The 25,063-nt window shown below is 41.4% G+C and overlaps 1 protein-coding gene across 2 annotated transcripts in view; it reads right to left on the bottom strand.

Annotated features, from left to right (window-relative positions):
* Nucleotides 1-25,063, bottom strand: part of arhgef40 (Rho guanine nucleotide exchange factor (GEF) 40) — a 51,663-nt gene that overhangs the window by 21,392 nt on the left and 5,208 nt on the right. The window contains exons 1-15 of one of the 2 annotated variants that reach the window (XM_005459258.4): nt 15,752-15,992; nt 15,536-15,627; nt 13,005-13,112; nt 9,706-9,991; nt 8,269-9,409; nt 7,835-8,073; nt 7,569-7,742; nt 6,107-6,221; nt 5,375-5,468; nt 5,172-5,258; nt 3,971-4,087; nt 2,378-2,476; nt 2,096-2,247; nt 705-843; nt 218-337 (exon numbers count right to left, since the gene is read on the bottom strand). In XM_005459258.4, the coding sequence (XP_005459315.2) occupies nt 218-337; nt 705-843; nt 2,096-2,247; nt 2,378-2,476; nt 3,971-4,087; nt 5,172-5,258; nt 5,375-5,468; nt 6,107-6,221; nt 7,569-7,742; nt 7,835-8,073; nt 8,269-9,409; nt 9,706-9,991; nt 13,005-13,112; nt 15,536-15,627; nt 15,752-15,755 (2,967 nt within the window). In that variant the 5' untranslated portion in view covers nt 15,756-15,992. Of the gene's footprint in view, nt 1-217; nt 338-704; nt 844-2,095; nt 2,248-2,377; nt 2,477-3,970; nt 4,088-5,171; nt 5,259-5,374; nt 5,469-6,106; nt 6,222-7,568; nt 7,743-7,834; nt 8,074-8,268; nt 9,410-9,705; nt 9,992-13,004; nt 13,113-15,535; nt 15,628-15,751; nt 15,993-25,063 lie in introns of those variants that run through there. The other variant, XM_005459260.4, reaches the window with a different exon arrangement.

Genomic DNA, 25,063 nt, shown 5'->3' with positions numbered 1-25,063 from the left:
GATGCAATTAACACTTATATATGCAATTTCATATTTTTGTTTTTAATCTGTCAGAAGGTTCAAAAAACACTCCATTTCAAAAAAAAAATCTGGCAATTATTTAATCAGGGCTTTAAAGGGTTAAGACCATAACACTGAGCCCAGTGAACCTGCATACTTTAACATGACACGTGAAAATGTTTTCACACAGAAGCACATTCATGTTTGCGTCACTCACATTGGCCGTTTCTTTGAACGTCTTGAACCTCTGCTGTTTGAGCGAGAGTCTGCTGAGGGAGAGAGGAGGATCCTTGTAGTCCTCCAGCTGCGACTGAACCTGCTCAATCTCTTTATCGCACTGTGGATTAAAGGCCAACAGAGAGGGAGGTTCAGGTGAGTGAAGAACATGAGGCGCTTTGCTACCCATAAGAGGGGAAAAAACTGAAGATGATGAAGGAAAAAAAAATACGCAGATTACAGAGTGTAATTGGCAGCGCGAAGATGAGGTAGGCTAGTAAAGTAAATCTTGAAGTTTACAGTCCCGATGTAAATGCTAGAAAAGTGCATTTGAAACAGACATCAAAAATATTGGAAGATGCCAACTTTCATTTCAGCTGCTGATGGAAAGATAATTTGCTTTTTTATTACATTCTGGGTTGGCCGAGGTTAAATAGTAAGCGCTAAAAGAAAAGAAATGCCTGAAGCTGTAAAACGTCCTCAGATACCTTTTCCAGTTTGTCCACCAACCCCGACAGACGCCCCAGAGCCTCCAGGTCACGACCTCTTTGGTTGGACACTCGGACAAGCCGATGGAGTGCATCGTCCACGCTGTCATAAAGTTTAGAAGTTACGGCGAGAGCAGCCCTGAGAGGAGAAGAAAGACATTTTGGTTTTCATTTAAATTCTTCAAGATCATGCTGACAGAAATGATCTAATTATAAAACAACGTCCCACGTACAGAACAGAAAAAACCATCTTGTATTATTGCACAGCTTAAGCCAAAACTCATTACACAGTAAGAACAGAAGAGCTACAAGAGTCCTCAGATCATCTCTAAGCTGCAGTCATGCACAAACAAGCTGCATCACTCCGTCCTTTATTTGATGTGTTTTCTTCTCCAGCTGGTTTTCATTTCTTGGCCAAAAACAAACAACTCTGTTTTCGCCAGGAAGATTATTTTTAACCTAAAGCTCATCCTGACAAAATAACCCTTCAATCAAATTTTCAAAAAAGCATAGGAAGGGAAAAGAGAAGAAGGTTCTATAGATTTAAAATATAGTCTTCAAGTCCTGTGCTTAATGTATATTAGAGCATCTTTGCAGAATCATAAGATTGTGAGTTGTTAGGCTCCAAGCACAACTTAATAACAACCAAAGACGAGTGTTTTTGAATGAACGACTCTGGGGTGGCAGGTCACCAGCTACTTTGTTAGATATGCGTGCGCAACTACCCATTAAAACTATAATTTAATCAGCCAATCACATAGCAGGAACCCAATGAAGTTCAAATTTAGGAAAAAGGCTGATTTTAGTGAACGTGGCATGGTTGCTGATGCCAGACAGGCTGGTCTGAGAGTGTCAAAAACTGATGATATACCCGGATTACCCCCACGCAAACATCTCTAATTCTCTCTAAGGTTTAGAGAGAATTAAACTCTGCAAGAAAACACCTTGTGATGTCAGTGGTCAGTGGCCAGACTACTAATGAGCTGATAGGAAGGCGGAAGGCTGGCTGTTCGTCCTGTCAGCAAAGAATAGGAAACTGAGGCTACAGTTTATATGCAAATCCGATCATGTCTGTAGGCTGACAAGACATTGAACAAACATTGCTGGCAGAGCGCAGAGAAGGTGTGGCCAATCAATGGTGGAGCCAAATCATGTTCAGCATGATGGTGCTAACACTGACAGATGGCTAAAAATCACTATAATATCGTGGTTTAGCGTGTTAGCATATGCTGATTAGCACTAAATAACCGGGAGTGTTAGTTTTCCAGGGTTTTTGCACTCAATATTTTGACTGGTTTTTGTTACTTGATTAAAAAAAAAGGAAAAAGTATGATCCATAAAATAAAAATTTAGTAGTCCTACAAAGACTGGCTGAATTAGGTGTCTGGTACCTGCAGTCTGGTGACTTTTGTGCCAGTCCAGACGCCCTATTTGTCAATCCAGCAAGCCAGGCCCCGCCCCTCTGCTGCAGTTCAGTTAACCGTTGGTCAGCCAGGACGCTGGCCATGAGCTGCCTGTGTTTGTCAATGCTCAGAGGAACAGCCTGAAAAAGATAAGCATGTGTATTGTAGCTTTTGTATGTGTTTTTATAGAGACCGGTAAGTTACTAAAACACACAAATATATCTGAGCGTGCACAACGAGTAGAAAGAGCATCATGTTAAAGTTATGGACCTTTATGTTGTCTGGCATTGGCTCAGCGTCCATAGACTGCAGTGCTTCTCCAAGCAGTGAGAGGGCGCTCTCACAGCGCTCTGTCAGACTCTCCAGACTCTAAACAGGACAAAAAGAAGTAGAAATCCACACAAACACATGAAATCTCTCTTTCATTCCACCTTTTTCGTAATCCACAGGAGAGGTCAGAAAAAGTCCAGAGGACAGGAAAATGTTTTCAACTGTTTAGACAAAGCAACATAAACTGTCGGGGGAAAGCCATTAAGGGTCCTTGAGATTCTTACGGGCTGTGTTTTTTCTTCACCTAGTTCATCATGCCTGTCTGAAATAATCGACCACCAGCAGACAACCAGTCTTTCCCAGCCAACATCCTTTTATCTCGCCTCCCTCCCTTCTAGATGTTCTTTCTCCCACGATACTCCCTCAACTGTCAGAGGTCATATTTTATACCGGAGGTGCCCAAAACTCCAAACTCCAAATTTCCCCAGACTTTGAGTGGTGTACTTGAGCTTGTTCATTCCAAGCTGTCTGTAAGAAGTTTAAAAATAATAATAATAAAAATACACTAAGGACTTTTTGCTTTAGAAAATTCCTGAGCTACATACAAAAAAGGGCATTTCCTGTGAATTAACAGAAACTTTCTGTTTTATAATTACAGAACAAAACCTCAAACAGTCGTGCTGACACATTTCTTTCATTTACTACAGCAGCATTTCTTTATCATGTGAAAAAACTGAGACATACTGTTGAAATGTCACTATTTCCTGACAGAAAGGGTTAGGGTTAGGCCACTGGTCCGACAGCTTAAGATCAGATGTGAAAAATGACTCCGACATCCCTGCTGCCCAGTGATAGCTTTAATTTTTTGGATTATACGTAATTGTGGCAACTAACTAGTCTTCAAGAGGCTGAGCATACAACACCCACAATCTTTGGGCAACAGCTTTTGGTGGCATGGGTCACATGTAGGAGGAAACCTGTCTCCAAACAACCACTCTCAGATGGATCGGTGAAGGTTTGCAATCAAGGTGATGTGTCTCTTTGCAAAATAGAGCTTAGCTGGTTCGCTGTATTCTGGTTATATTCCTGTGTAAAAAAAGGGTTTTATAGCTCTTATGTCATTTAGCTGTTGAAATTGCCTGTGCAGCAACATGATTTGTGGAGAAATTTATGAATTTCTGTTTCAGATCTCTGAGTTTCTGGATGGACTCTGAATATAAGCCGTTAGTGTGAATTTCTGTTCATGCAGATGACAACAGATTTGAAATTTTCACTGATTCATGAGTTAATGACCGTATTATCACAAACAGATTGCATTCAATTGACAATTTGACCTGATTCAACCACAAACTAATAGCAGACTCTGTCTAATTGTTATTATCGCTGCTCTGCTACACCAAAGTCACTTTGAAGACTGCAGCTGACTGATTAATGTTCCTGTCTACACTGAGGTCTAAACATCGACTAAACATACCTCCACTCTGTGGATGAACCACTGAAAACACAAACGCTATAGTGGAGAATCAAATGTAAAAAAGTTCAAGGATGTTTTTTTCATGTTTGCATAATCTAACAGACAAAACAGCTCCTCACCAGTCTGAAGGCCAGCCATTCAGCGTGGCAGTGGATAAAGTCCCCATCCACTTCTTTGGGAAGCTGCTGTCTGTCTACATACTGCTGAAGGACTCCGGTTCCTCGCACTGTGTGGACCTGCACAGGAGAGGAGAAACAGTAAGGGGCAGAGGAAGTGACTTTCTAATTGTATGTTTGAGAAGAATAAAAGCTTTTATGGAAATTAGACCAAAAAAGAAAAAAGAAGAGATAATAAATTAGATCACACTGAAGCCTGGAACATATAAACTCTCATCTGAATGTGTTAGTGTTGGCAAAAATGTTTACTGAGTACAGACCAAGTGAAAAGCTCCAAGAGTTTAAAAACATTGACAAAACTGCTGTGCCAATCCCTAATTTTCAAAAATCACCCGTTTAAACTGTATTAAGCTGAATGTTGTCTGATATCAGGGCGTGTGGCCACTTTGAGTGAGAGAATGATGCTGACCTCTTTGTTATTTGTGATTCTATTAAATGGCAATTATGGCAGAGGTTCTGAGAATGGGAGAGAATTAAAAAAAAAGAAAAATGTAACTTGTATTATGATTTTTTTTTTAAACTTCCTGAGCAGGTACATAATGGGTTACTGAAATTCAACATGCTGCTGACGTTGTAATTTAACTACAGCGTTCACATCTTCTTGTGGGAAGCGTTCGTTGTCGACATCCAAAGTTTGAACACTGCCTGCTTGAAACACAAACCACACGGCATGACCGATCCTCCCGTGCCTGTGCGCAAGAAAGATTTCTGCTGATCGGTGCAAAGCAATATGCTGAATTAGTGGTAAAACCGAGTTATCTGAAAGCAGTAGATGTTCCAAACGTATGGAAATTGGGTTTAATAGATTCAAGCTCAATGTGAATGTGCACTCCAGCTTAAGCACTTCTGACACTGATCGCATTGCAGCAAGGAACAGGGACAATTTATGGAACGTTATTTCCTCTCACACAATTTGCATTTCCTATATAAACACTTTTTCCTGTTGACATTATAATGGGCAATAGAATTACAGGAACTTGCTTTCTGCTAATGTTTTCTCGCGCTATTTATCACTGAGCTTTTGACACACTTTCATAACTTCACATTTATTCATTTTACGGATCTGCAAGTAAAAGAAGTAAAACAGACTTAACCACGAGGAGCTTAGTAATACAGTCTAAACATGTGATTTGGATGAGGTCACCTCTGCTCCTTCCAGGGAATGAGGAGGGGACTCCTGCTGCTCTTCCACCAACACCAGAAGGGATCCAAGACCACCGGGGACCGACCCCTGGCAAGAACACAAAAACACATGTGCTTGAGCTACTATCGCATCTGCAGCCTAATTAAAGCGTGCATGCAAACATTTAGCACTTCCAGTTAACCAGCGTCCTTGTGCTGTCTCACCTGGAACAATTTAAGAGCAGAGAACAAGAGAGCGGACGGTGGGGCGCGCCTGCTGTCCATTAACACAGTTACACCCTTTTCTTTGGCTGCAGGCCTGTTGAGGGTGGAGGATGAAGAGCGAGATGTTAAAAAGAAGTGTTTCGCTTTAAACTGGTGTAATAGCCATTTTCTTCGCCTGTAATTTAGGTATTGTCACCAAACGATAAAGTTAAAACAAACATTTGTTCTTAAACAAGAGTTTTTTTGGTCATTTGCATAGAATCACATCATTTCTACCCAAAGCTTTTGAGAAACTTTGGTTCAGACTTGCCACAAGTACTGATGAGCAGTTATTGTGCCAGGTAAACTGGCAAGCTCAGATGTGTTTGTGAAGCTGACATTGAGTCAGTTTGTTATGTTTGTCCTCAGTTTTCTGGCACACACTGTGTTTCCCTCACACCACCATGCTGTATTTGGAAAAGTCAAGAAGCGAGTCGAACATAATTATGAGGCGCTTTTCGCTAAACAGGCTCGGCCTCGGTGGTATAACAGGAAACAAACCACACAAGCCTAAATATAAAAATGGGGAAAAAAAGCCAGTTAAAGATTTTAAAACATACAGTCAGAGAATCGGGGGAATCAGAGAGCTGAGGACTACATTTATTGGCAATATCCCCATGTATTTACAAGCCATAATTCTCTGGTGATAACGGACGACTAAAATAAACAATCAAAGGAGGAACACGTACTTACCGAGTGATTGTGTGGTAACAGGCCAAGACGCGGGCCATCTCCTCCCCAGAGAAACCCTCTTCTGATGCGTCGGTCTCTGTGAAAACCAGAGCACGCCCCAGCCTGTCCACTGTACCTGTGGTCAATATGCATCAGGTTAAGCATCGAGTGGGGATCCAGGAGGAGACACTAATGCGCTGAGGCTACAAGCACACAAATCCATTTGTTTTTTTTTCTGTGCTGTAAGCTTGTTGGTGTTATTGACATCTACTACAGACACTATCTCTACTTTTAAGATTAGACCTCAAACTTTCCTTTTTGCTAAAGCATATAGTTAGGGCTGGACCAGGTGATCCTGAATCCTCCCTTAGTTATGCTGCAATAGGTGTAGTAGGTATATGCTGGGGGATTCCCATGATGCATTGAGCATTTCTTTTTCATCTTTCTCACTCACTATGTGTTAACAGACCTCTCTGCACTGAATCACACTTGTTATTAACCTCTGTCTCTCTTCCACAGCATGTCTTTATCCCGTCTTCCTTCTCTTTCTCCAACCGGTTGCAGCAGATGGCCCCGCCCCTCCCTGAGCCTGGTTCTGCCGGAGGTTTCTTCCTGTTAAAAGGGAGTTTTTCCTTCCCACTGTTGCCAAAGTGCTTGCTCATAGGAGGTCATATGATTGATGGGTTTTTCTCTGTATCTATTATTGTAGGTCTACCTTACAATATAAAGCGCCTTGAGGCGACTGTTGCTGTTATTTGGCGCTGTATAAATAAAACTGAATTGAATTGAATTACTCAGGATAACCATGATGTAAACTTTGGAAATAAAGCAGGTTTTGTTTTAGTACCAGAAAAACTGAAACATTTCTTTTGATACTTGGTAAAGATACAAGCTAGCTATGCAGACTAGAAAGGCAACAAAACAGAAAAAAGTTACAAATCTACAAAAGTAATTAGAAAGGCTTCACTGAAGCAATTTCACAAATAACATCCAGATAATGTGGGAAAACCCAGGGAGGACATGGTCCAAAGCTGACTTTTCTGATAAGTGTAAAAGTAGATTTTCAGCTCAGGAAACATCTGCTTACTGGAAATACGTCTGGTTTTGGGGGCTGCCTGGGTAGAGTGTGCAGACAGCTATCAGAAGACCACTTACTGGGAATACACCAGCCTGCAGTGTTCTCACATTGGTGCTAATCAGTGCCACTGGACATGAATATTCTAACAGACATGCATCAAAACTGTCAAATAGTCCTTTTTGTTTCTCCCCAAAACTTAGAGTTGATGTTGTGGTAATCACCAACGATGACTTAGACATCTGAGTGTTAAAGGCTGTTGGTTATATGTTCTTGCTTAAATTGCCATTTGCATTCATATATGCATCTCTGTCAAACAAACCCTAGAATTGCCCAGTGCACATATCTAAGCAGGGCCTTGTTAAAATGTTCTGAGCTGATTACGCAGAAGGCCCTAAAGAAGCTTGCCTGTCAACTTGAGCTTCCCTGACTGGAGAAGGTCTGCGTCCAGTTCCCTCAGCAGGGCGGGCTCTTTTGAAGCATCACCATTCTGTTTGTCAGGTGACGCAGCCTCCTCATTAGAGTGGTTAAAAAACGATGTGTCTGACTGTCCGTTACACACAGGCAGAGATGATTCAGCTTCTGTGGAGGGACAGAAAAATATACAAAACAGTCTGAGGACAGTTAAGCACACATTACCAAATGTTCGTGCACAAACACGGTTTTCTTCAGACCTGCGCTGCTTTTCGCTGTGTTGTCTGTCGCCTCGCTATCTGCAGCAGACGTGCCTTCAGATTGGTCAGCCTGCTCTGCTTGCTCCGTTTGGCTCTCCTTGGCAGTCGGCAGCTTTGTTGAAGGAGTGCAGGTGGCCGGGCTTGGTTGAGGAGTTTTAACCTGCATTTTCAAGGCCTTCTCCTTTACACGACCCCCAGATTTAGTTTTCCCTTTGGCCCCCTTTCCCTTCCTTTTCCTCCTAAACACAAAGCAGAGGAAAATCTTAATGACACACAGCATAAAATTAATAGCTACACGTACAGGCGTGTGTCATGGTCATGCCAGGTTGCCTTTTTGAGGCCTTTCTGTGTTCATAAGGTTGCACCTAAGTGTTATCAAGTTGTGTTTTCATAAAGAAATGTGAAAAAGGTGAAAGAGTACAATATTTCAGTACCTTGGTGCTCTGAATCCTGCCGTTTTAACCTCTTTTCCTCTGGGGCATACTCTGTCCTCCACTTTTCCTTCATCCTTTTCGTCCGTCGATTTTTGGTTTGACAAACTCTTCTTTTTAGACCCAGTGTTTGTAATTTCACCACTTTTTGAAACAGCAGCGAATGGTCTCTGTGGTGCATCTGATGTTGGGGTATTAGCATCACTGTCTCCGCTCAGTGGTTTATCAGCATCCTCAAAAACAGAGTCCGAATGAGATCCGTGATCAGAGTGGCCCTCTACAACATGTCCATCTTTGTGGTTTGTTAATTCATGGATTTCACCTGTGTCCAAGCTGTTGTTGCTCTTGGATTCTTTACTTTTGTGGTCATCTTTGCATAACTGTGTGTGACCATTGCTATCTCTCTCCTTGCCCACTCCAGGTCTCCTTTCCTTGAACGGGCCGTCAAAACAAAGGCGGCGGCTTTCTAGGCCTTCAGAGTCTCTGTTTGTTTTATCTCCTTCATCAGAGTCATGGACTGAGGAGGAGTAAGACCGCCTCCCTCGGCCAAGCTCGGCAACTCCTGGCACAGGCAGTGGCGGTAATGCCTCACCTTTGGCAGCCACAGCTTCTCCTTTGATGCCAAGGACGGCCCGAAAGCTTCCTGACCTTTCCGTTCGCCCATATCCCCATGCTTTTCCTCTGCGAACCTTGATAGCCTTTCCTCTCCTGCAAAGAGGTAGAGTTTTGGTCTTACAGATTCCGTGCATCTCTTGGTACCGCTGCCTTGGATCGACCCCTCCATCAGGACCCCCCCTGGGTTCCAAAAGCTCGACATAATCCCCATCGAGCTGAGGTTGTCTTGATGTCCGCCCAAGGCCGTCTTCACTGCGCCTTCGTCGAGGAAGCACACAGTCAGAGTCCAAGCCATCCGGTTGCAAATCCTCATCTTCTTCTTCATCCCAGGACCAGGAGTCTAATTCCCCAGAGGATGAGCCACCCCAGCCTCCGAGGCTGCTACCCCCCTCGCTGGGCAGACGGTTGGACATTAGGCCCAACTCTTCAGAGGGGTCGTGGATAAATTTTGGGTAGACTACCTCCTTCCATGGAAGTCTAGCCACACCATCGCATGTACTGACCAGACAGGTGTCAAGTCCTCCTCCAACTGTATAAAGAAGACAATGGAATGCATTTGTGAAGAAAAAGCACAGGGTAAATAAAATAAAATACAAAACACCAACATCAACTTGACTTGACTAAAATGAGCTTTGTTGCATTTCTTTAGCTCTGCTGCTAAGTTGTTCCCATCTGCCATCATCACCCTTATATACGCAGCCCCTGTCTTTCTGCCCTTTCACCTGGTAAAAAATGTGATTCTTCAAGAAACCCACCTGTACTACCCAATCTTCAGTTCCCCAGTGATCTTTTCTAATGGTCAGATAAGAGGAATCTGTTCCTTACCTTCTCTCTTGTGACCTCGCTCTTTGTTGACGATGTGAAGCCACTCAGTGGTGAACACAAGGGGATGCTGTGACTCAGGCACCAAGATTTCCTGAACAGTGCGACCCCCAGGAGCCAGGCATTTTAGTGCCAGCCTCGGGCAACGTGTAGAGAAGGGAACCACTTGTAGGTAGAAGTCATTACTGCGCAGAAGCCTCCAGTCCAAAGTGGAAAGTTGGACAACCACTTTTTCGCCCAGGCAGAGAGGCCAGCCAGAGTGAAGGAACAAGCAACCCAGGTACTGAGACTGACACAAGAAAACAAAGAGAGAGTGTTAAATGTACAAACAGAAAATTAAACCTTCATTCAGATAATGTTAGATTTTGCTGAACAAGTCATCTGTCTCAACCCCTTTCGACTGTGTGATGCACTGACCTCCTTTTAGAATCATTAGAGTCCCCTCAGTGTGCACCATTGTGCTCTCCCATTCACAACCCACACCCACATTGGTGTCCGCCTGCATGGTTGTGTCTGGCTTAGTTATTCAAATGAGCAGAAATTCTAGAACTGATACCGCGCGAGTCAACGGTTTTCACAAGCTGAACTGGCTAAAAGCCAGTGCCACATACAAATGTCAGACATGACGTGTGTCCTAAAGTGTAAAACCGCTTAGTTAGCAGAGAGTCAGTGAGTCAGACAGAAACTTGCAGATGACCAGCTCCTCGCAACAGGCAGCCACTGCTAAAACAGTTCCACTGTTTCAGGAGTGGAAAACACATCAGGTGGCTCTGTAAGAACGACAGAATCAATTTCAATCAGTCCTAAATACAGAAAACCCTCCAATGAATAGTAAAAGCATTTAACTGCAAATTCTGTGATTTCGGGCACAGCAGTATGGGCCTCTTGTGGGACCCTCTGCACTATTAATCAACTGATCTATTTAGGTAATACACCTTAATCCAAGCACTATTCCCACCTTAATCAGTGCTGTGTCCAATCTATATCCCCTTTCTTAAAGCCTTGAAGCCTAAAACTCATCCAGAGCCTCTCTCTGCTGTTCCCAGTCACGTCTAATCGACTGACACAGGGCTGCTCGCTCCTCTCTCTGTGCCCTCCAGACTCACGAGACGTGATCAAATTAAATTCCTTCCTCAGCCTCTCCTCCATCTCCCCTTATTCTACCTCTGTCCTTTATTCAATTTCTTCCCCTTAAGCCTCCCTTCTGTCTCTTTTTGCGCCTGTTCTGTCACTGTGGCAAGCTTTGGGGAAGCAAGTATCTGATATCTGTCAGGGTGGATATTAGCATTAAAAAGCACGTGCAGCTTTTCCTCTCTTAAAAAGTTTGCCTGCTTCGAGCCAGTCCGCAATCTGTAACTCTCTGTGTCCTCTGGCCCACCCCCTCCTTCTCCTTCTTCTCCCTCAATATGCCCCAGTGTCTGCTCCCTCTTCCCCACCTCCCAATACTCAAAAATTCCTCAATCAGTCTACTATTGCCTGCAAAAGTCCATCATCTTCTCTGTTTTCACACAGGCGCAGTGAATGAGAGTCATGTTCATTCTCTCCTTCGACTCCCACCGCTTCTCTGTTACTCACTCTTTCTCTCACAGCAAGTAACGCACTCACATATGGAAGGCATTATTGTCATGACTCACAGTCTAACTCCCATCCCAGGCAGCTCCACTCAGCGACAATGAAAACATAGTTTGCTCACAAACGCTGTATGGGGGTGTGTATTTATGTGTGTGTGTGTGTGTGTGTTTAAGTCTAGGAAAACTGTGGAGGGAAATATGAGAACGCTCTTAGCTACCAAGCTTGCGCTAAACACTGCGACTTGTTTACCTTTGTGTGTCTCAGAAAGTTAAATATAAAGAATGCTGTTCAATTAAACATCAGGGATTCGAATTAAATAGACATCGTGCCTTATTGCTTTGTCTCGGTTTGGCAGTGTGGCAGAAACAGCAAGAGGGTGACACAAAGTGGAAGTTGCATGTTTGCACAAGGTTTGGACAGTGTATCCTGTATCATATTATTTATATGCATTTGTGTTTATGTATGTGGGATCCTAAAAACATCACAACATAAACTATTTATTTATGCACGACTGCACTGCGTTTCATTCACTTCTGGAGCTTCCGAGGCAGGAAAACCACCTCATTTGTTTGCGAATCTCAAATGTCACCAGAGACTTTCACAAATTTTACTGACCAGCTAAAGTTTAGGGGCAGACTCCAGCCTCCATAATGTAGTGAACAACTGGTATTGGGTTGCATGTATCAAACTCTACACATTTTAAGTTCTGGAGTCTTCCTGTCACCAGGTACAAAGACATTACAGAACCCCCGGCATAAAACTTGGACCTGACTGTTGAGAATACAACCCCAGTTTATATTGGAAACCACAGACTTTAAAGCCAGATTCTGTAAAAACCCCAAATAATAAAAAAACAATCAGACAGGTTTTCCACTGTTTTGAAATGATTTAGTGAGAAATGTTAAAGACTAGACTGAGGCTTAATTTGTGCTGGATCCTGCCAACAAGATCAATACCAGCAGTTCTTTGTCTCCATCGAACTGCAAATAAATTGAGTCTTTTTGGTTCCTTTAGTCTTTTGCTGTCTTTTAAAGTACTTTTTAATAACTTGTCTGTCAATTTTGAATGAATTTTAAACTTGACTTAGCTTAATTTTGACCTTTAGAACTTGGACTTTACTGAACTTGAGTTTGAAATGAAGACAGTGAGCATCTCGTCATGCATCTGTGGCTAAAACTTCCACGGATGCCACACAGTTACAGCGCTGATAACAGAAGAGATCAAATAATTTGGTTTCTTATCATGGGTACGCTGCATAATTGTAAATAGAAGTTATTGACTTACATTTATCTGCACTTTGGAACTTCTGTCTAAGAGATTTGGTGATGTCGGCATCTTTTACTCGCGGGCTTATTCTGCATAACTGAATTTGACATAAGGCATTGCTCAGATTATAAAAAGTTGCCCTAAAATAAAAAAATAATTTTGAACTTGGACTATACTAAACTGAGTTGAACCTTACTTTTGGGTCCTGAGACTTGAACTCTGACTTTCCAAACGACTGTAGGTTTGACTTGTATTGACTGACCTACGGCTTGACTGACTTAAATTGTCAGTTCCAATAAGTAATTTACCTGAGAAATGACCCAAGGACCATTTTAGAGGAATCAAGAAGCTAGCAGCTGGTAAATTTCTCAGACTATACTTCTTGTGTGTGATGGCTGATTCTGTTTCTAATTATTCAGCTTGTGTGTGTTCCATTCAAAGAGTGTTTGCAGTTTAGTACTCACACAGGCATGCTGCTGGAGTTTGTGCAGGAGGTGCTTTGCAGGTACGAAGTAGTCCAGGAGATAGCGAAGACTGTCGTGTTGATAGGTGGACTCCAGGACTGAGAAGACCTGCACGATGAATGCAAGACTCGGTAAAAACACTTTGGAGTGAATAGAAAATTAAGCCATTCTCTGAATATTAGATTCTTATGCACTAAACAGCATTTACTTTAGCAACATTTTTTATGTGTGTATTTTTTTTGTCTATCCAGTGGATTTGTAGAGGGTTTAATTTCCCCTTGAGTGGAAGAATTTGCTCAACCCAGACAGCATATAATCAGTAGTTAAAGCAAGAAAATCACCAAGGCTGTTTAATTTGATCCCTCTTGTTGTATCAAACAGCTTTTTTCCATGGCAAGAAAGAAAACTGATTGGGAGCTATGTGACAACTTGGAAAATACCAATTACAAAGTTGTCATGTAGAGTAACTCTCAATGGATCAAGCCTTAGCTAAAAAAAATCTCTTAGTATCCAGGATTTTAAGGAAACAAAGCGCTGAACGCTAAAGTAATGCTAGATATAGTTAGGGGTGCTAGAATCTAAGAATATTTTGGTTATAACTGACTAGATTTGCTTGTGTTATCGAAAAGTCAAGGTGTTCTTGTTGTAGGGTTTCAAATAGGGTTCTGGTAGAGCAGAGGTATGGAAAACGTGTGCTTAATAGCAATACTGGAGTAGCAGCATTGGCTAAATCACAAGCTTGTGTTTTCAGTTAAGCTCACTGACAATTAGGTTTAACTTCGCACTTGGTTAGGTTTGGAAACTACAAACCTCGTTGGATGGTTGGTTAAGATTTCTTTGTTAGATTTAGGCATCAAAGTCTCTTCTGTAAGGCTTGAACACCAAAGACTATTTGGTTATTTTTAGGTACTAAATACTTCTTGGTTAGACTTCTTGGATAGATTTAAGAACTAAAACCTTCTCCATGAAGGTTTAGGTAACAAAGACTACTTGGTTCAATTTGGCAAGAAAAAAAAAATATATCTAAGCAGGTTACTAAAAATAGTTTACAAAGTGCATTTAAAGGTCACCACATGGTCGTTTTTAAGGGACCCCTTAAAAAGAACCATATGGATTGGGTTGTGAGTAAGAGCCATCTCACTATTGCCTTAAACCTGGTGCTTCACTGTACCAAAGGAAAAAACACACCTTCTGTGTGAAGTACTTGTCTCTCTAGGAATGAAAAATAGATGGAAAGTCTGCGTTATCGATACAAACCCAACTGCAAAAACAACTCAAAATTTGGCAAATTTTATGAACCCATATTTTATTCACAGAATATATAAAAAAACATTTTAAATGTTTAAAATGAGCAAACATACCATTTTAACAAAACATATTAGCTCATTTTGAATTTGATTACAGCAACACGTCTCAAAAAAAGTTGGGACACCGCCATGTTTACCACAATGTAAACAGAGCTGCTGGACTGGTGGGAGAGGAATATTGTCCTATGCTTGTCTGTTGGAGGATTCTAGCTGCTCAACAGTCCTCGGGTTTCTTTGTTGTGTTTTTCATTTCATGATGCTCCAAATGTTTTCTGTTGGTGAAACATCTGGACTGCAGAAAAGGCTCTTCAGCACCTGAACCCTTGTACTACAATGGTACACTGTTTTTATAGATGCAGTTTGCTGCACTATGCAAGGCCATCCCTGAAAAAGAAGTAGTCCGGCTGGGAGCATGTGTTGTTCTGAAACCTGTACATAAAGGGTTTTTTTTCCCCAATACTGATTAAAGACATTTCTGTGAATTTACAGAAGCTGTCTGTTTTGTAATTACAGGACAGTCCAAGCAATGGCCTACACATTTTTACACTGTTATTTCCTACAATTTAAGCACAAACAGATGTCTTTCATATACTACAACAGCATGTGGAAAAACAGAGATATACTGCTGAAACTGCACTTCTTTTACTTATATTAAGAAGAATAATATTATGTCAGGGATTAAATGTGTAGTTAAACTTGATTAAACTTCTTTTTGCTGGCAAAAAAATGAGTTTGACAACCTTGCCATAGAAGATGGCAGCTTTTCTGGATCATGTTCACATATGGCTTCTTCGTGATTTCCACGACAGGCCCGAAGGTTACAGGCATTCAATACCGATTTTTTAAATTCTGACTCTCTAAAATGCTCTTTTTATACTCAATCGTGTGACTGACTCACTAGTAGGTAACTAACCTAATTAGTTGTAAATGTTCTGCCGGCTGTTTCTTTTCAGAACCAATTACTTTTACAACCCTTTGTTGACCCTGTCCCAACTTTTTGAGGTGTTGCTGCAGTCAAATTCAAAATGATCTCATATTTTTCATGAAATAGTAAAATTTCTGTGTTCTACTGTGAGTAAATTAGCTTTAGGAGATCATTGCATTCTGTTTTTATTTACGTTTTTCACAACCAACATTTTCAGAACTGGGTTTGTCCATCACATTGTCTTAGTCTACACAACCCTTGTATATTTCTCTGAAGGTGTGCGCCCTAGAGAAGTCTACCTGGGAGAGGAGGGGTGGGGGCTGTGCTCTCAAAAGGAGGATAAAGTGATGAGAGCGCCCCCCTGCACGCAGTCCTCCATTGCCTCTGAACCCTGCGAGAGATAAAGAAAGGGTTAAAAAAGGGGTTTAAGCCATAACAGGACACTGAATCAACTGTAATATCCGTTTGTGTTGAACAGCCGGCTCGTGTCTGTTTTTGCTGACACCCACACGTACACATAAATATACACACATGGTCGACGCTGAGCTTCCTGCTGTACGGCCTCCAGAGTGTCAAGCATTTCCTCCGAGGCCCAGTTAATGTAAAACCCCCCAAAACAAAGGAGACTTCACTTCAGTGTGTTAACTCTGAATACTTAATACTTAGCTGCACACACACACACATCATAGCACAGAGCAGGTCAGCGAGTTGGAGGGTGACTGCATTGAGCACATAACACACTCGGTGTTTATTTTTGTTGGCATGGTAACCTGTAACCCTCCTTCCAACTTCTCTTTTTCGCTCTCTACTTTAACATTTCCTCCCTGATCCTCCAGCAGCTTCTTTTACTTTTTTTTTTTTTATGTCATCTCTATTTTTTTAACCCAACTTTCTTTCTTTCACCTCCAGCCGATTCTCTGAATGTCATCTGACAACAATTACATCGAGATTCTCTGCAACAGCCCGCATACCGTGTTGAATATCTGCAAAAACCAAAGCAATAGACTGGCTGAGGAGGGGAGAAGAGAGTGTGTGGAAAAAAGCGGATAGCGAGAGAGAGAGCCAGGAATGAATGAGCTGGTGGTGGTGTGGGGGCTTTTATGGAAGAAGACCTAGGTTGAACTGTATTTCAGTATTATTTTCTGGGCTTGTTTTTGTGTGCAGAGGAGAGCTGAGGTTTAGCCACAAAGGAGGACAGAATGAGTCGTACAAGGAGGATACCATTTGAAATGTACCTCTTACACAACTTTTTGACTGAAATGCTCTCACAAAATGAAGCAATCAGTTTAAGAAAGATTAAAATATAAAGTCATATCTTATTTGCGACTGTTTTCAATCCAGATCTTGGGAAAAATAGTCGTGCTATTAACTAAAAGCAACAAGGAAAAGAAATGGTGTGGAAAGTGATTACTGTATCCTGCTTTTCAAATGCTGAAAATGAAAAACAAAGTGCATGTGAGATGGTCACAACAAGTCAACAGTATAAATGGGTGGAGTACTGCTCTGCTGAGGTTATTCAGGGCTGCTCTGGACAGATGTTCGGTTCTGTTTCCTAACTAGTTTTTTGGCTAGAAAGCTCATTTCAGTCTGTTCAGTTGAACCCCTGTACAGAGTGGGTGAAAAACTCGACTCTGAAAACCAGGAAGAAGTCATCGTCACAACCTGGAGACACAGACTGCATACAAACACGGCTGTAGTCACAGCGATGTCACACATGTTGGTGTTTTGAAACTGGATATGACAATCAAGGGGTGCACGTAACTTTTAAAATTAGGAATGCTGCAAGTTTATATAATAGCGTGTGGTACTTTGGGCTGCTCCCACTCCATTTCCCTGGGGGTCGCCACAGCGGATGGATCTGCATGTTTGACTTGGCACAGATTTTTGCACCAGATGCCCTTCCTGACACAACCCTCCCATTTATCTGGGCTTGGGACCAGCACTAGGAGTACACCAGCTTGTGACTCCCTGAGTTTGTGTCTCCTAATGGTCTCAAACCAGGGAGCGAATATGTTAACCACTACACCACGGAGCCCCGTCAAGTGGGAGGTACACCCATCCTCAATTGTACAATTGAACAATATAATCTTCACTTTATAAAATGACCATTTATTGCTGGAAAAAGACTTAAAATTGGCACACAAATTATAAGAATCTTTACCTTATAATTTAAAGCAGTGGTCCCCAACCTTTTTTGCACCACAAACCTGTTTAATGTTAGACAATATTTTCACAGACCGGCCTTTAAGATGTCACAGGTAAACACAACAAAATAAAATGATACGACCAAGACAAAAACTGTGGTATTTTGTAAATATAATAATAAACGCGAATTCACCGTAATTGTGTAACTTTATTAGCAGCGTCCCTACTGAAATGCGCCAACAACATTGAGAGTAACATCCTCCTCTCTGCTCCTTAATGCTCTCTGGTCGCTATGGTAACGCATAAATATTTCTTTCAAAATAAGACACACAACTACAACACGGGAAAAGACCCAGGAAAACAGAGTTAATGATAAAAACCCTGAAAACCATAAATTTAACACCTGAGCCTCAACTCTTGCAGGCCCGGTACCAAATGACTCATGTACCGGTCCGTGGCCTGGGGGTTGGGGACCGCTGATATAAAGCACTTTGAGGTGACTGCATTTGGGATTTTGCGCTATTGAAATAACAATGAGTTAAAAATTGGAAAAAAAGCAAGTGCTGTTTAGCTGTAGATGTATTTATACTCGGACCTCTTTATGCAACCAGAGGCCAGTAGAAAAAAGAAAAGCAGGTTTAAGGCACAGCTGTGCTGGCTTTACTTTTTCAAAACACAGCTTAGATTTCCACAGGCAGAGCGCTCAGAGGGCATGTTTGTCCACTGGTTTTCTTTGAATGAAACCACTAAATCACCAACTGACTGTCATTTTATATGTAGTTTCCAGAAAAGAAAATCTTAGTAGACTCAAGTGCTATTTTCAGTCCTATTTGACTCAAAAAAAGGAAAAGTGTCAGGTTATTAGAAATTCAAACTTTTCAGGCAAGTTAATGCAAGTCAAATGGTCTGCTTTAGTAGCTTAAACAACACTGAAGTATACACTCATCGGCCACTTCACTAGGTACCCTTGTTCAAGCTTTTTATTTTATATTCAGTTCAATTTATTTTCTTTATATAGCACCAAATCTCTACAGTCACCTCAAGGCATTTTATATTGTAAGACAAAGACCGCACAAAATATCTAATCAACATAACCACATGGGCGTAATTAAATGCATTTAGACATGTTGACAGGGTTCAGGATGGCCTGCTTAAGCTCAAACCAAATGTAAGAATGGTGGTTTTAAATGTGGCATGGTCTGAGTATTTCAAAAACTGGACAATTTCCCCACACTACCATGTCTATGGTTTACAGAGAATGATTTGAAAAAAGAGAAAATATCCAATGTGCAGCAGTTCTCTAGTTGAAGAATACCTTGTTAATGCCAGATGTCAGAGAGGAATAGCCAGGCTGATAGGAATGCAACAGTAACTCAAATAACTATTTGTTTCAACAAAGTATGCGGAAGAGCATCTCTGAACACAGCAACAGAAGACCACGCCGGGTGCCATTTCTATCAGCAAAGAACAAGAAACTGAAGCTACAGTTCACACAAGCTCACCAAAAATGAGGCTACAACTGCTACTACAACATTCAGGCAGTAGGGACAGAATTTGGTTTAAGCAACAAGAAAGCAACAGTTGTTTCAACAGTTTAGGCTGGTGGTGTATAATAGTGTGTGGCACATTTTGGGCCACTTTGAAACATCATTTAAAAGTAGTGCTGTCATCGTTAATCTCGTTAAAATGACGTTAACGCAATAACCACATTAATGCGGCAAATCTCTGCTAACGAGTTACCGCAGACCGCCCTGAGCTAACCGCACTAAGATGCTGATGCCGTGCAGCCCCATGCACAGGGCAATCTGCGGTAACTCGTTAACGGAGATTTGCCGCGTTAATGCGGTTATGGTGTCAACGTCATTTTAAGGAGATTAACGCTGACAGCACTATTTAAAAGCCGCATTGTGCATCACCCTTCATGACCGCAGTGGACCCATCTTCTGATGGCTGCTTCCAGCAGGATTACACACCGTGTCACAAACCGCAAAATCATCTCGAACTCGCTTCTTGAGCATGATTGATGTTGATGTTACCTGCACCTTTTCAATGTTAAAATGAATACATTCTAAAAAATAATTGATTAATTGCAAAAAACATGGTACAACCAATTGTGTGCAGTATTTGTGCTGCCAAAATTGTCTTTGTTTAACACAGGGTGTGTATTAATTTGTTCACCATGGTCAACTGTGGACTGTAATGTTTCACAGAGCATGTGCATGTGTGTAGGTGTAACAGTAGTAAAAAAAAGAAAGGTTCAGACAGACTTCTGGCTCACTGACAGAACATATTGAGTCTAGTAAAAGCACAGCAGGAGGTTCAGAGGATTGCAAGGCAACCCAGCAGTAACTTCCTCTTAAACTGAAGCCCTTTTCAGACATCCCCACTAGACAATTCAACAAAACACTAAATTAAAGTAAAAAATAAAAGATGTCAGCTGAAAATCTCGAGTGTTTTAATTCTGTTTTGTGTGCTTCCTGTAAGACACAAACATTTCAGTATCATTAGACTCACTGTAAATATTAGCCAGTAAGTGTGTTTAGTCTTTTCTTTGCAAAGCTTTTGTGCTTTGAACACTCTCTAAAAGACGCAAATAGGAACAACTTAGCTATTTCAGTCCATCTGGTGCAATAGAGGCCTTTGGGGAACTTCTGCCAGATGAATCATTCACAGTGTGCATGCATCACTCGTACTCTTTATTTAAATGTTGCTAAAAAAAGACATATGAGCATCATATTACCTATTTGGACATTTACTGATATTCACCGGACAATCCGGATTCACTATAGCTCACTTTATGGCCGGCTAGCTAGCCTACAATAATATTTAGTTTGAATGTGCAATGTGCAATTGTATACCACCAGCAACTTTTTTTTTTAAACAGGCTTAAATCTCTTTGTGTTCACAGGCCTGTGCAGACAGCTTTCAACAGGATATACCACTGTTAACATCCACAGAATGGAATTTCTGTCTGGAAGCACAATTATTAAAAACGCACAGTGGAAATGATGTCTAACAGAGGAAGGAAAAGAGTGGCGCTGCTTTTCCACTAAACTGAAAAAGTACTTGTTAAAAAAAAAAATCAATACTGCTTATTTTCCAGTAAAATCGCTGGAATGATGAGTGTTTTCTGAGTAAAGGGTGAACACTCTTCTTTTTAACTTTAAAGCATCTATTTCAGTTAATGACTCTTTTGGTGCACACAAAGCAAAGCAACAAGGATACATTCGGTAAATCTGATTTCTTGCTGGAATCCAAGACAGTAGAAGACATTCATGTTAAACCTGCTGCCTCTGCTTTGAAGGACTTTAGATATAATCCAATTACTCTTCAAGTGGACAGACACAAACCTTGAAATACAGGTCTTATTTTATATAATGCTACGTTTTCAACAAATGCAGTCAACTTGCTGATGACTGTGCCCATGGCAAGTTATTACCAAACAAAGCAAACCAAAAATTGATGGAAAACAGAAAATGAAAATAGCTTTCATTTCAGTAGAGCATGAGTGGTCGTGCATATATTTGAGTATGTACTGTATGCGCAGAAGGATTGCTGCGAGTCAGTTTTTTGAGGCTATATTGAATAATGACTGCACTGTAAAGCCTAATGAATGCTATATATGCACCAATACCTTGTTCATAAAGCACTACACTCACCAGCCATTTTATTAGGTACATGTTGCTAACAGTGGGTTGGATTGTCTCTGTCTTCCTCTGAAGCCACATCTTCGTGGCACAGATGTGTCAGAAACATTCCTCAGAGTTCCCCAAAGTGTCCCAGAAAATATCCCCTGCACTATTACCCCATGACATTGTGTGAAATTTAGCATTAGTTTCCTTTTCGTAGCTAATTTAAATGATAAGTAGTGCGGTCTACTGCTGCTGTTCAGAGATGCTCTTCTGCATGCTGCGTTTTTAACAAGCGGGTATTTGAATTACTGTTGCTTTCCTATCAGCCTGGCTATTCTCCTCTGACCTCTGGCATCAACAAGGCAATTTCACCCAAAGAACTGCCCTCAGTGGATTTTTTCTCCTTTTGGACCATTCCATGTAAACCCTGGAGAGGAATGTGTGGAAAAATCTGCAGTTTCTGAAATACTCAGACCAAGTCACATTCAAAGTCATTTAAATCACCTTTCTTCCTCATTCGGATACTTGGATTGAACTTCAGTTGATTGTCATGCGCATGTCTCCAAAATGCTGCCATTTGATTGGCTGATCAGAGTTAACGAGCAGTTGAACAGCTGTACGTAATAAAGTGGCTGTGATCATATCTTACAATTATAATGAAAAATTAGGAAATATATGTAAGAGTACTGATAAAAACTGAGGTTTGATAAATTACGAATGGCAATGTAACGTATGCAGTCGGATATAAAGAGACAAAAAGGACTACAAAAATGGTCGTGACCAGTCAGTGAATTTCTCTTTTTTTGTCAAAAACCAGCTTGTTTTGTGTTGTTTCAACATGCTTTCACTTGGTCTGTTTGCTGCCTGCTGATTCTTCTTGCTAGATGAGCAGCAACCACAAACACAAATGCCCCGTCTTCTAACTACAACTTACAAAATGATGGGTGACAGTTTGCTCACTTTGTTCTGGTATTTAGAGTCTGACATAGTTGAGTCATCTACAAAATCGTGTGCTTTTTCAAGGCAGGACAGTCTGTTTAGTGTGCATCTGTATCCTCATGTTTGTACGTCAAAAAGTGGACACTGTACGAAATTGGGGTCTGTCATTCTTGAGTCAGACTTCCTGTCTTTCTCTCCGGTATGGCAACTTGTCTTCTACAGCGATGACTGGCAAAGAGAGAACAATGGAGATATGCAGGAAGGGGTGTAGAAAAACGAGTGAGAAGTCAAAAAATAAGCCTGACAGAGGAAAAAAGAGCCTGAGAAGTGGTTTTGGAGCTTATGACTGAGCAAGTTGGGAAACAGACTGAAAGAGAGACATTGAGAAGACCAGACAGATTTGCAGTGAGTGGGGGTTCAGACAGAAAGTGGGGGAAAAAAGAGAACAAAAAGAGGAGGCTGACCAGTGGGAGAGATCGATGGCAAACAAGCAGCAGCAACCATGATAGAAACCAGATGTACATGAAGGACAGAGAAAGAGAGGAAGACGATTGAACAGGGAGGGGGTTTTGGTGAATGGAGGAGAGATAGAAAGTGACATGATTAGGAAGAAAAAATGAGAAAGATGCTGACAGGGAAAGAGTGAGGAAAAAAGAAAAAGTGAAGCGAAGCCAGCAAGGGAAAAAAGGCAGACAGACAAAAGGAGGATGAAGAGGGGGGAAAGGGGGAGGCCCAATATTGATTTGCTTTCTTAAATAAGCCTGTACAGCCAGATCTGATCTGACCTACTGTAGGTCAATCAGCTTCCAGGGATTTCTTATGGATTGTTCTAGACTACTTAAGTGCTGGAAGGAGTGTGGGCTGTTCTGAATTTATTAACTGCAACATAAAAACTCAAAAATCTAAATGATTAGAATGGGAGTTTCATACATTTTCTGACTTCGAGGAATGTAGAGAATCCCAGAGTTAACAGATTATGAGCATAGTCATACTGCTGTGGAAAAAAACCCGTGCTTCTCCTCATTTTTGTATATGTTTGAGAAGTCTGTGCAGATGTCTGCTGAGCGAGGGGCAGGGGTTAGCACAAAGTTTGTTGAACTATGACTCTAGCTATCTCTGCAGGCACATGGGGTCACAGCTGACCAGTCTTTGAACCGAAATATGGACAGAAAACTAATTAGAAGTCTTTTGTTTCTGAATTTCCCAATTTGTACATTAACAAATTAGCCAAAATTTCAAAGATGTACGCATGTATCAGTCAAGCAAATGTCCATCCATTCTTTTTCTGCTGCTTATCTGGGTTCGAGTCACTGGTCAGCAGTATGAGCAGATAAGTCCAGACTTCCATCACCCCAGCCATCTCTTCTAGCTCATCCAGGCGGACACCAAGTCCTTCCAAAACCAGTCGAGACACATAAACTCACATAAACTCAGGGCAGGTCCTGGGTCTGCCCCAGGACCTGCCCTGGAAGGAATCGCTGGAATACCTCACCTAGGAGGCATACAGGTGTCCTGATCAGATGCCCGAAGGAAGGAAGTTTTGAAGGAAACCAATTTCCGCCGCTTGTATCTGTGATCCGATTCTGTCAGTAACTGTCCAGAGCCTGTGACTTTAGGTGACGGTAGGAACAAAGACTGGCTGGTAAACTTTTATGCTCAGCTCTTTCTTCACCAGGGTCTCCCATGGCAAAGTGGAGGGGCCAGACAAGAAAGACTCAGTCAACCCTATCACTTCACTATATCTCTAATAACTTAGAGATCTTAATGATCTAATCAATTACAGATCTAATAAACTAGAGATCTAGTGAACCCTCGTGGGACAGGGTTACTGGGCCTTCGCCCTGTGGTAGAGCATCAGGGAAGAGTATTTGGTGGCTTTGCTTTAGCCATTAGAAGCTACATTGGTCTATCCCTCTGTGCACCCACCATCCACTGGAGGGCTGTAGGAGTGGATCGGCCCAATTTGTGAATGATCATACGCTCTACCATTTGAACTACAGCCACCTAAAAGCAAATGCATCGATATCAACAATGACTATCATCATTTAAAAATCACATGCTACATGATCCATAGCTGCATGGACTGTGAATTTTCTCAAGCATAGTCATTTACTCTAAACAAGTTCAGCACTGTTGTTAAGGTGGAAGCAGCACAGCAGCGCCAGCAGAGTGGGAGTGGTAAATACTATGTTGTCCAATGCTGAATGCTCTACACAAGGGTCCTTTTTTACCCAGTGCAACAGAATGGCAGCTCACCAGTTTAACTGTCCCTCCATTGATGTACAAACTGGAGTTGCTGTGTCAGTGCTTTGTTATCATATATTAACACTTAGAAAAAGAATGAAAATGAAAGAATGTCAAATGATTTGGCATGTTCGAAAGAAAAAAAACTGCTTTATTTTAAATGTGTACTAAGAACAAAATTATATTAAAAATGTAACACAAACTTTTATTTAGATAAAAATAGCTAGCTAGATAGCATAGTAATAGCAATTTTCTGTTATTGGGACAGTCTAAAAATATAGCAGAACTATTCTAATCCTTTGCAAACTGTGATGTCAGCCATGAACACTTTGAGGGACGATACTGTAGATGTTCAAAAAAGAAACTTGTTAGCATAAACACCCGTTTACCTTTTTTTTTTTAGCAGCTAAACGCCATTTGGTTACCACCTAGTAAACATTTTGTCTGCCATTTGGTGCAGAAAGCATGGAGTGGGTTTTATTGGAGCATTTTGGTGTGGCTCTAGGTCCAAAAACAGGAATGATGAGCTGGAAGTTACTAAAATGCTCACCAAAGGAAAACTGCAGACTTTTTGAGCTTTGTTCTCTTTCTTCTAATACTAATACATATTTAAGCAAAAGACCACCATTTTTATCATTTATATAATTGGGGGAAAAGCTAGATATGTGATTGTGAAGTTGGATAAAATGTCCAATAAAAATGGCCCAAACAGCAAGCTGCTGAGCTGAAAAGTAGCCATCCTCGGTCTGTATGCACTCTACGTGTCAGAAACTCTGAACAATCACAGGAAACTTTGTTTGCTGTGATTGACAACATGATTCTGTCCTGTCTGGCTCTTTCTAGTGCAGTTATCTCCACTGAACTGGC

Source organism: Oreochromis niloticus, linkage group LG3, assembly GCF_001858045.2.
Source record: "Oreochromis niloticus isolate F11D_XX linkage group LG3, O_niloticus_UMD_NMBU, whole genome shotgun sequence".
In the NCBI taxonomy this organism is placed as follows: Eukaryota; Metazoa; Chordata; class Actinopteri; order Cichliformes; family Cichlidae; genus Oreochromis; species Oreochromis niloticus.
This window is presented reverse-complemented; position numbering and strand designations above follow the sequence as displayed.